This window comes from Drosophila miranda (genome assembly GCF_003369915.1).
Source record: "Drosophila miranda strain MSH22 chromosome Y unlocalized genomic scaffold, D.miranda_PacBio2.1 Contig_Y1_pilon, whole genome shotgun sequence".
Lineage (NCBI taxonomy): Eukaryota > Metazoa > Arthropoda > Insecta > Diptera > Drosophilidae > Drosophila > Drosophila miranda.
In genome coordinates, this window is record NW_022881603.1 from 31,756,696 (window position 1) to 31,768,830 (window position 12,135).

General features: G+C 48.5%; 2 protein-coding genes and 1 pseudogene across 2 annotated transcripts; 2 read left to right on the top strand and 1 right to left on the bottom strand.

Moving 5' to 3' along the window:
* Positions 1-286: 286 nt before the first annotated feature.
* Positions 287-2,813, bottom strand: LOC117190735 (protein peanut-like). The gene has a single exon (XM_033395799.1). The coding sequence runs from the start codon at positions 2,582-2,584 to the stop codon at positions 980-982; it is 1,605 nt and encodes a 534-aa protein (XP_033251690.1). The 5' UTR covers positions 2,585-2,813; the 3' UTR covers positions 287-979.
* Positions 2,814-7,305: 4,492 nt separating this feature from the next.
* Positions 7,306-10,997, top strand: LOC117191114 (protein deadpan-like). Its single transcript, XM_033396076.1, has 3 exons — positions 7,306-7,741; positions 7,840-7,935; positions 9,294-10,997. The coding sequence occupies exons 1-3, from the start codon at positions 7,616-7,618 to the stop codon at positions 10,428-10,430; spliced, it is 1,359 nt and encodes a 452-aa protein (XP_033251967.1). The 5' UTR covers positions 7,306-7,615; the 3' UTR covers positions 10,431-10,997.
* Positions 10,998-11,270: 273 nt separating this feature from the next.
* LOC117191380 lies at positions 11,271-11,871 on the top strand (annotated as a pseudogene).
* The last annotated feature ends 264 nt before the right edge of the window (positions 11,872-12,135 follow it).

Here is a 12,135-nt window from a genome sequence, read left to right on the forward strand (position 1 = left end):
CTAAAAACGCAGAATCATAGATAATGACCATATCTATCGGATTGCTGAATCTGGATCAGATCAGATAATTTTTATAGCCAAAAGGAACAAATCAATTTGCAGTGGCTACGCAGCCCCCGACGTCACGCGCAGACTGATTTTCTGTCTCTCTCGCACGCACTCCTTGTCGTGTCGTTTAATATTAGCGGCGTCTGCCGGAGGAGAGCCATACTGACTTAGTATCGGGTATAACTGTAGAGTTGCGGTCTCCGCAGCAACTCACAACGTTCCCCCTCGATTTTTTTTAATGTAGTTTAACTAAAGAAGACTTTATTTTGTAAAATTGAAGAGTATATTTTGTTGTTTCTGCTGTTTGCCGCTTGTTTGTGTGCTCGAGTGGTGTGTAAATGAGTTTACTTTATGCATAGTAGGTATAAGATACAATTACAATATCAATATCATACGTTTTACATGGTGTTCGTTATTATTCGTTATGTTTAGGTTCAAATACTCGTACACTTTTGCTTAGTTTCATATATTCTGTTTGTTTAAGCGATATTTAAGTATTTTTTAAGTACAATTTTAAGGGGTGTGGCAAATTCCTCTTCGTCGTCGTCGTCAAGTTGGTTCGGTCTGAATAAGTGTATTTATATATATATCGGTAGAATACTGCAATAATAACTGCTTTATGTACTTGTATAGTAGGTAGAAAACAAATGCAACGCGTTCGGAGTGCGACTGCTGTGCGGAAAAGCCTTGTGGGGCGGCTGTCGGCCCAACAATAGATATATTTCTGTATGCACTTCTATAGTAGTCTATATATTTAAAAGTATGTATGTATATTTATGGGTTACGCTATGTTTATCATTCGCGATCAGTTAAGTTTTTGTTTGTTCTCGAGATTAGCGCTTAAGTATATCGGGTGGCTGATGGCGGAAGGTGGATGGGGGGATGGAGGATTGAGAGGGGTAAATAGAAGGAGACATTCCCCTGGGTTGACTTAGAACAGACCCTTCTTTTTCTTCTCCTTCTTACCGTCCACGTTGTCGGTGCTGCTGTTGGCGCCCAGGCTGCGCCGCTTCATCTCCTCGAGCGTCACATGATTGATGTCCTCCCACTCCTTCTTCTCGCGCTCGAACTCACGCCGCTTCTCTTCCAGCTCCCTGATCTGCAGCTCGAGGGCCTTCTTGCGCTCCTCGTGGCGGCGGGCCAGCTCCAGTTCGGAGTCCTTGAGCTTCTGCATCTTCTCCTTGACCTTCATGTCGAACACCTGCTCCATTTCGGCCTCCATCTTCTTCATCTTCTGCTCGTGCTCGCGCTTCTCCTCCTCCATCTGGGTGAGGGGGTTCTTGTTCGAGAGCCGCGCCTTGCCATCGACCAGGCCCAGCTCGGACAGCTTGCGGCAGCGATAGTTCTCGTAGTGCACGTTGTTCGTCACGTCCTTGAGGTCCTGCAGATTCGTCCGGATCACCATGTTCCTCAGGGCAATGAAGTCGCAGTGTGTAAGATTATCCACCTCCACCAGGCCCCAGGGGTACCGCCGACCGCGCACCTTCTTCCCGTCCTGCTCGATAATGGTGTTGGCTCCGACAACGGCGAATGGCACACGGCTACGCAGGTTCTGCGTGGTCTTCGACTCCTCGGCCGCATCCTCGATCGTGGCGGGGAAGTCGTAGATCTTAATCTTATGCTGAGCAATCTCGTTGAGTATCTGCTTCTTGAACGGATGCACCTCGTCCGGCGTCATGGTGTCGGCCTTGGCAATGACCGGCACCAGGTTAACCTTGTCCGACAGGCTCTGCATGCAGGCAATGTCCAGTGGCAAGAGGCCGTGGCCCGATGGCGCTATGAAGTAGAGGCAGCAGTGCACCCGGTTGTCGGAAATGGTCTTGCGATACACCCGCGACTCGGCCGTCAGGTACTCCTCGTACTTGCTGTCCACGTACTCGAGAATGGGCAGCCAGCAGTTGCTGTTGTCCACGGCATCGCCGAACCCGGGTGTGTCCACTACGGTCAGCGTCAGGTTGACGCCGTTCTCCTTGAGCATCACTTTGGTGGCCTCCACGGCCACCGTTTTCTTCTTGCGCAGCGAGGGCCCCGGATACTGCTCGGCATTGTAGATGGCGGACAGAAACATGGAGTTGATGAGCGTCGACTTGCCCAATCCACTGGCGCCCACCACCATCAGGGTGAACTCAAAGCCACGCTTCACCGCCTTGCGGTACACCTGGTTGGGAAGATTGGCAAAGCCCACATAGCCGGCGATCTCCATGGGCTTCTGGCGCACTGGCAGCGGCGGCTTGGCTGGCTTCTGGACCTCCTTCTCCTGCAGATCGTGAGTCAGTTTGTTGGAATCACCATTGGAGGGCGCTCCAGCCGATGAGAATGTGGACTCGCCCAGCTTGCTGGCGACTATCGATGGCACACTCGGGGGCTGCACTGCCGGCCGACCGACGGAGGATTCACTGCTGCCATTGCTGGTAACGGAGGCAGCCTGCTTGTCGCGCAGCGCCAATTGTGCCAGGGTGCTGGGCAGGGCAGAGATAGCCCCGCCGCCGCCGACGCTGCCGCCGCCATTGAGCGCGTTTGAGCGAGGACTATTCATTTGAATGGCCGCCAAGGGCTACACTTTTTCTTGACTTTGCCTAACTGATTTTGTCTTTCTTTTGCTTTCGATTTGCGTGCCGCACTCGGGGTAACTCTTGTGTATTTTTTGTGTCAACAACAGTTCTTATTCGCAACGCTTTTTCTACCGTTGGTCACGCCTACGCTTTTAAACTTTTTTTTGCTTTTATTTTTTTTGCATTTTCTGTGTCAGTATGACCATCACTCGGCAGCCAGCAAAATATTTCTCCGCGAGCGGGCGAGAGAGCGAGAGAACAACAACAAAACGCCGCACATTTCTAGTGTGACAGTGGTAAAATACTGAATGTGGCTCTCTCGCGTCCGGAAAATACCGAAAGATGCTACTGCGCATGAGTAATGCAAAGACACCGACACACGCATACACATTTATCAATGCACATGCACACAACCATCGCTTGTTCTTATCATTTTGAATGCTTAAAAATAGGAAAAGAAATGCGTTTATACATATGGCTGTGAATGGGGGCACTTATGTGGGCCTCCCTGTCTTATATACAGCTGCAACACAGAAATTATCTGTTTTCGATGACTTTGACTTTTCGCAGCTGTGTTGTTTCGTTGCTGTTTTTTTTGCATGTTGCGCATGAGCGTATAAAAGAAAGAAAGAGAGAGAGTTGTTGTTTTTGTGCTGATTATCTCTCTGCCGTTCTCCGTCTCTCTCTCTAGCAGTGGCGATAATTCCGTTTATTTTCGGTTTTATTTAAATTTCCTCTGGGGATTGCCTGAAATTTTCGAAACTTACGCCGCTTGTGGGCGATTGTGCTGCTCCTCGTGAGCTGTATGTGTGGGAATTAAGGACATTAGCGTGCATCACAATTGGGATGGATAATAATTGCCTCCTGTCTTCCCAGATGATGGCCCGCGCCCCGCGCTCTTCATGCTCGAGTGTCCTCCGTCAGAAGTTCCCACACACGCCTCGCGTCGTCCTGTCCCCCCACCCTATCCCTATCGGACCGAACCGCTTGCAAGCCGATACACATGCACACAGCCGCAGACAAAGCCCGTTGATTGTGCACACTGCACTGAGGGCGCGTGTGTGTGCGTGTATAATTTTAATTCTCATGCACTCTATGGAATAGAAGGACAAACGGTGACAGGCACAGTCGGGCGGGCAGTAGGGAAGGGGGCCGTGCCCACCAACAACAACCACCACCAACCACCACCAAAGCCATGGGTCCTGCGTCCTACTCCGCCTCCTCCTACCGCAAGGCCTGGTGGATGATGGTGGCGTGGTATGGTGGAGGGTTCGGTTCCTTCCTTCCTTGCTTGCTTGCTCACTTCCCCCTTTTGCACGTGGATTTCCATGTGCCGTCTGTTCCGACTTCAAAGGTGATCGTGAGAACATTTTTTCTCACATTATTCGACTTCGACTCTGGTCCTAGTTTTAATTTTAGCTCCGTTCGGAGTTTTTATTCATTTATGAATTGATATGACGCCCAGTTGTTGGTCTCTGTTCGTGTGTGTCGCCTGATTTCCCCCGGGGTCTGACTGTACTTATCGTAAGGTAGGAGCAGTTACAGTGGCTTTGGCCCACGGGGAATCGAATCAGTGGCAACCGCAAATCTTTACAGCAAAATGATCGCACTTAATCCCCCGGCAACCCTTCATCCAGCAGCAGCAGCAGCAGCTGCCTCGCATCAGGCACGCTTCATCCAAAATCCATGCCGCGTCTGCCTCTAGGAATCGTCGCATCTTCTCTGCGATGATGTAAGATGTTTGGCAGCGGCAAAAGAAAAACCAAACCCCGCTTGTCCCCTAGAAAGTCAGTTTTCTTAGCGCCGTCCATTGTCCGTACTCCGGACTGTAATTCCATTGTTATCATAGACGGGTCTGAGGAGGGAGACGAGCAGCTGTGCAGCGAATATGTGGCACGAGAGCAGGAGCCACATATGCAGTGCAAATGTTGGAGATGATCGGCAAAACTGACCGTTACCATGACTTACGGAACGGAACGCCCATTAATGAGATCATTGGTCTTCAGGGATATCACAGGATCCCCAATGCTGGTTAGGTAGCTCTGTATTCTTGAGTAAAATAGAATTTATATCAAAAATCTTAAGCCCATTTAAACCAAGAGGTCAATAGGTAGTCCCCACTCCTCTGCTTTGAGAGGAGAGTATATTTCCGTATAAAAAAAGAAAACACTCCCGCATTTATTCCCCCTTTTTTCTGGCATCTGTCAGGAAAAAACTTTCCCAGTTATTAGCCCAACTCCATGCTGGCCATTTATCAAATTCATAAAAATAAAATCTACCACAAAAAATAATCAAATATTGTTGTCCCCGGGTCGCTGTCACGACGTCTAATGCCCCGCAGACCGCACACTTCACTCAGGTTTCCCCCACGAATGCAAGTCGCGACTAAGCGCCATAAAAATCAACAAGAAATTCATTTAAATCAACATATACATATCTTGGCCAGGCAGCATCGCATCCGACACCAACCCCACTTCAGATCGTCGGAGTAAAGCGGCTCGGATCAGATCAGTTCACACATTTGCTACCGTTTCATATTTTTCATGCTCATTATTTTGGGTACTGAATGGACTGGATGAGGGCGGATGATGGGGAGGCGGGGGCGTTGCATCTACGAGAGCAGCACACACCACACCCCAAGTAATAACTGCAGTTCCCACAGCACAGAAAGGTCTCTTCTCTCCCTCCCCATGTGCTCCACCTTCGGAGTTGATTAAAAAAGGGGAAGTAGATCGTCACTGATCGACAGATCGAAGCTCCGACCGGCTGTACAATAAAAATTAAAGTATTTTAATGTGTAAATAGTGCGTTGGGAACGCATCCAAACTGAGGGATGGAAGCCCCGAAAAAGAAAAAGAAACCGAAATGAAGATCAAGACGCAGACGGATATGGAGCCAAAGGCTGAGACAGAAGGAGATACAGATACAAATACACTCTGCTTGGCGATCATCAGCGATCGTGCCACACTAAATGGCATTTACATTGATCCCTTGCCAAGGAATACTCTTAAAGGAGAACGAAACAAAAAAGGAAGCCAAAGCAACTGTTTTGGGGCTGATATTGAACTTTGATTTCTACCTCTGCTCCTCCCTATAGAATTTCTGCTTTGGTGTCTGTCTGGTTTCCCAAGAAGGCAGCAGAGTGTGTGATCGGAGGGGACTCTCCGCTGCCTCCACTGCCTCCGCTGCACGTTTTGCCAGACGATTGATCCACATCACACATCCACATGTGTCTGATGAGCTTGAGGTTTCTTCATTTTTTTCCTTCAATATTTTGCCGTTCTGTTGATCATGATTTTTATTGGGTTTTCGTGGGAACTTTTTGGCCCGAAAGTAATCACTGTTATATGGAATGATCACGGGATCTGAATAGTTGAGACTGTCAACCGAAAAACCACAAAAAGTTTACGACTAAAACCAGCATTTATTCAATTCATGAAAGCTGACACTCTATATGAACGCTGGAAATGATCGTAAGTGATGTGATGTGATGGATGGATGGGCTCGGATGGCACATGGGTGATCACCCCAGTAGCCCAGTCCATGCTGGGATCTCTGCTCGAGCCAAATGCGTGGCAGCTGAGTGAGATGTTGCTTTGCATAACCAGAGTTGCCAGTCGGCGCAATACATTTACGACCTACGATCCGGCCTCCCCACCACAGTCCCAATCTAAGTCCCAATCCAGAGGTAGATTCGCCAGCTGTCAGCTGACGCATGGCCCCGTGGTTATTGTCAACTCCTTTGGCCTTAATCCTCCCAACATTGTAAAGTAATAAATTTGGCTTGAGGACGCAAATCTGCACGAACCAAGAACAGTGATCGGTCATAAAAACTGGCCAAATCAGGTAAGCTTCGGTAATGATTGACCCCGTACCCAAACCGGACCCCTAGCCCTAGCCCAGAGCAACCCCCTTGCAAGATTATATGATGCGGCTAGGAGCAGGCAGAAAGACCTTCGTCTTCCAAGGGGGTTGGGTTGTCGTTGACTCGGGGGTTGCGCGAGACAGCTGCGCCCTGTCTCCAGGAGCGCAGAAGACAACACCGAACAATTGCCCAGGAGTTCCATCCTTAATGAATTGCAAATCATTGAACGGGCATTGATTAAGTTTGCTTTATCCCCTCCAAGGGTGAGATTCGAGTGCACAAATATTTTCAAATATTTGCCAGCTGGCCGCCTCTACCTTAATGACTTGGCTTTGGTCTGAATGTTGTGTTGGACTTGGGATCGTTTATTTGGTTAAGCTAAGATCTTGGGTAATCCCCCGATCCTAGCCTCGCCATAATTTGACTCGAAAATTCTCATTTCAACTCACAGAATACCACATATACATGTACATATATATGTAAAGTCGCGGAACCAGTGCTCAACGTTTCGACTGGTTCTCCACTCAACTCAATTCAATTCTTCTCACTCACTCGCCGCTCGAGTGAAATGCCGACTGCACTGGAATTTCTGTCTGCATAACCACCCCAAAATACAGAGAACACGAGTGGGAACCGGTTCGGGTACCAGCGCTCGCACTCGCGCTCTTCTTTCGCCTCTGCTGAACGTCCGTTCAGGTAATCAGACGTCGTTCGGCTCAGGTCGGGACTCGTTTCGTATTTGTTCAGCGCCTCGATCGGTCGAGGACTATGTGGCCTTTGAGCCGAAACAAAACCGAGTACAGTGGTTGAGTGGATTTGACAGAACGGCCGCCCGAATGTATCGCACAGTACAAAACCGGCAGCCGTGATCGGTCGAGGATCATTATCCTTTTTTCGTCTCGTGTGCGCGGTTCTCTGCCGCTCGCCCTCTCCGCATGAAACAAAACGCGAAGATTTGTTAAGTTTTTGTTTTGTCGCCGACAATCGCAAAAAGTACGTGCAATAATTGTTGAAACTCAATTCGTACTTGAACCAAAGTTTTAGTGTTGTGAAAAGAAAAACGAAGCAAAAACCAAAAAAAAAAGTGTTCAGCTTTTGGATTACCACAATATCTTGGATATACCAAAAATAAATTGAAAACAAGATCAAAATGGATTACAAACACGATCTCAATTCGGACGACGACTTCGACTGCTCGAATGGATATAGCGACAGCTATGGCAGCAACGGACGTATGTCCAATCCCAATGGATTATCTAAGGCCGAGCTGAGAAAGGTGAGTGAGTGAGATGGAGTGCAATTTGAGAAGAAAAAATGATTTAAAGGACCTAAATTTCAGTTCAGTAATGCAATTTCCTTTCAACCATTTTACAGACCAACAAACCCATTATGGAGAAACGTCGCAGGGCTCGCATTAATCATTGCCTGAACGAGCTGAAATCCCTCATACTGGAGGCCATGAAGAAAGACGTAAGTATTACCCGTTAAATCGACTTGACCCAAAGAGAAATGAACAAAGGGCTGAGGCAGTGATTTAGAAACTAGGGCCCACCGATCAATATCAGTTCACTTTCCCAATAAATTATGTCCGGGCCCACATAAAAAAAACCCCCTTGAGACACACACACACTCAAGTGTCCGGCGGCGGCAAGAGCACAAAAGGATCACACAAAAAATGGGATAAAACGAACTCCTTCAAGAGGCAGAGTCAACAATCTAATTGAGTATTACATTTTATTGATGATCATTACAAGAGAGAGCCGACGGAGTAGGAGTCCGTCGGGAGACCAAAAAGTGTTAACAAGTCGAGGAATTACGCTGAAATCGATAGACGGACAGACAGACAGACCGAGACCAGTTTCTTTAGGGGATCCTGCTGTGTGAGAAGAAAAAGAAAATAAAACAAAATTCGCCGCCGCAGAATTCTGCGCAGGAGTGCGATGGAGGGAGGCCAACCGGGGCGATGACGACGAAAATGAGGTCCAAAAAATCAAATAAGAAAGACATTGAAGGGAATGGAAAAAGAGCAAAAGTAAACAAAAGATTCAGACAAGTCCAGCCAGTTGGTGGGAGCGGGAAAGGGGGCCCCCAGGGGGAGAGGAGCACGAAAGAAGCGGGCGACCTGCGTGGGAAACTTTTGCTAAAATATGCAGTCCCCAGAGCGCGAGAAAGAGACAGCCGGGCAGGCAGGCAGACAGGGAGGGCCAGCAGAGCGAAAGGGAAAGGGCCAGAGAATGGGAGAAGACCAGAGAACGAATATTGTTCTTTTACCCTTTCTAAAGGTACTCCAAAGCAGGGAAGAAATTGAATTTAATGTGTTCAGCATATATGTATTCTTGATCCAAGTCTATCCGTTTGTCCGTTTCGAAACCCTCAATATCGGGGCTCTATATTTTGTAGAATATCTATAGGCCCTCTGAGCAAGGGTATCAAATGCCTCGGCTATCGAAGCTGGCTGTTCCTTTCTTGTTGCTGTTGTATCTCACCTTGGTCGTGTGATATTTGCAGAGTGGTCCGGCCCAAAGTTGGGCGGCGGGGCCAGGGCCGGGGCAGAGATTACACACGAATAGTTGGACATATGAGGCACGAAACGTGCTCCTTAACTTCACTTTTTCCCAGGCATTGAACATGTTATAGGGACTGCAGCAGCGAATGTGGGATCTCATCTCCGGCAAAACAATTAGCCTGACGGCAGCGGCAGCGTCGGCGGCTTCTGCTTTGGCTTAGACCCACTCCACACCACCCCACCCCACTACACACCCATCCTTTTGCTTTAATTTCAACATTCAACTCATCATTATCTTGGCCTTTTTCTCCTCCCGTTTCAGCCGGCACGCCATACCAAACTGGAGAAGGCCGACATACTCGAGATGACGGTGAAGCATTTACAGTCTGTGCAGCGCCAGCAGCTGAACGTGGCCATCCAGACGGACCCCGGAGTGGTGCAGAAGTTCAAGACGGGCTTCGTCGAGTGCGCCGAGGAGGTGAATCGCTACGTCAGCCAGCTGGACGTGGACACGGGTGTGCGCCAGCGGCTGAATGCCCATCTGAACAACTGTGCCAACAGTCTGGAGCAGATTGGCTCGATGAGCAACTTCAGCAGCGGATATCGGGGACAAATGCCCGCCGGACTGTTCCCAGCCGCCGTGGGTGGCGTTGCCGCCGCCGCCGCTCCCCTGTTCCCCTCTCTGCCGCAGGACTTGAACAACAACAGTCGGACGGAGACCACTCCGCCATCCATACAAATGGGTGGCCTCCAGCTGATCCCCTCACGCTTGCCATCCGGGGAGTTTGCCCTGATCATGCCCAATACGGCGGGAGCGACGGCTCCACCAGCGGGACCATTTGTCTGGCCAGTCACAGCGGCCACGGCGGGAGGACCGGCCAGCGCCGCCTTGGCCAACATTGCGAATCCCACCCATCTCAGCGACTACGCACAGAGCTTCCGACTGAGCGCCTTCAGCAAGCCTCCCAGTGCGGGTGCACCCACTGGCCAGATCCCAAGCCACACACAGATCCCGGCTCAGACACAGCTGCCGGTGAAGAACAGCAGCAACACTCCCACCAGCAGTCCCCCCCTGAGTCCCATCTCGTCGATGTCCAGCCATGGCGACGAGTCCCGGGCCGCCTCGCCGACCGTCGATGTGCTGGAGAAGCACAGTTTCGCCGGAGTTTTCTCCACGCCGCCGCCGACCAGCGCCGAGACATCGTTCAACACGAGCGGATCGCTCAATCTGAGCGCCGGCAGCCACGACAGCAGCGGATGCTCGCGCTCCCTGGTCCACTTGCAGCAGCAGCAAGTGAGCTCCACCAGCGGACCAGCGAAGCGGGAACGGGAGGCAGAGGCGGAGGCGGAGGCGGAGCCGGAGGCCGATTCTAGTGACTGTTCGTTGGACGAACCCTCGTCTAAGAAGTTCCTGGCCGCGGCCATCGACAAGTCCAGTTCCGCCTGGAGGCCCTGGTAGATCGATCTATCGATCGTAATCGTAATCCCACATCTGAGGAGTCAGATATGGATGACCGATGATGTATGAGAAGTAGAATGATGACGACAAAGTTTTATGTTAAGTTTACCCTCAAATTGTTATTTCATCGCAATTATTCGAAAATCCAACCAACAACAACAAATACTTTAGAACCCATTAAGTTTCTATACGATACGATATCTATAAATACTATATATATGTATGGTTTTTCCATGTTCTATGTTTTGCTTTCTTTATTTTAAGTTCAGCTGTGATTTTATATATTTTTTGTGTAATTCTCATTTAAGAATTTGTATATTAAACACTTGTACTATTATGTAGTTCATTGACTAAAGATGTTTTTGTCATTTCTCTTCCTATTAAAATGATCATTTAACGGATGTTTTAGTTAAGTTATGTAGATTTCCTTGTACTATAGTGTTTCTCACGTTTCAATTATAGTATTTTATTATAAAGTTTTTTAAGCATAATTTGTAGTAGACCCGACAACGTAGATGACGGAAAATGAGTGAAAATAAATGATAAATGCTCAAAAACATGCAAAAATCGGATCACATTTCTTAAAATTATCACCATACCCATTGATATTCGATCTTTCTAGCATTATTACTGTGAGATGGGAACTTGAAATGCATTTTATTTGAACAATTCCTGACCTATGTGGATCTTGAACCCTACTAGAAAACGGAAGTTGCATTCGCACTATCTATGCTGAGGAAATAACCCTTATCAACTAGACAGATAAGCCGCCCATTACAGGGTCCCCCAAGCAATCTGTCAGTATATAAGGAGAAGGCACTCGTTCAGCGTGCTAAACGCGAAAAGTTATTGCAGACCAGAGCACGCAGTGATCCTCAGGCGTGTGTTGAAGCTATAGTAAAGTTTTTCGAATAAATATACAGATTTTCGCCATGCAGTACAGACATTTCACATGGCGAACGGTTCTAATTGTGGCTATCTTGCCGCTGGTCTGCTTGGCAAGTGATTCGGACGATCGGTGGCACACATATCGGGCCTCGCCGAGGCTGACCGGACCCGTAAGCTCCTGCACGATCCGCAGGATGCGACACTGAATTCCTTGGATGAGGCTTGGATGAGAAGATCTCAACGATCTACATGCATGCCCTGGTCGCTGGCACACACACACCCGAATTGGAGGCGCCTCTGCGAGCCCTCGAAATGGAACTGTTCGATCTGCTCGATCAGCTGTACAAGCAGCATCGCCTCAAGGACTACATGCAGTACGAGGCGGAAGTGACGCGACAAATGATTATCTACAACATGCTCAAGCGATTGTTCGGCTATACCCAGGACAATAGGGGAGCTGAAGGCCGCTGAGCAATAGAAAGAAGGGGAGAGGGGAAATGAAAGTGATTGAATAAAGTTGCCAGCTATAAACTGATTAACATTCCCATTGGCCGTTTCCCCTTTCGGATTTTATGGCCGGTCAAAGTGGATGCGTTCCCGACCCCATAATGTATGTATATATAATATCAATCATATCAGCATCAATATAATTACAAAGAAAATAAAAGTATCAATGGAATGAACAACATAATTTGTTTCGTCTCTTTTCTCACTTACCCATAAACTTGCTTCGCTTCTGATGAAGAGAGTCACCGTCTGACGAGCTACGAAGTTACGAAGTTAAATGATTTCCAATAAGAGCACAATTTTAGGCATT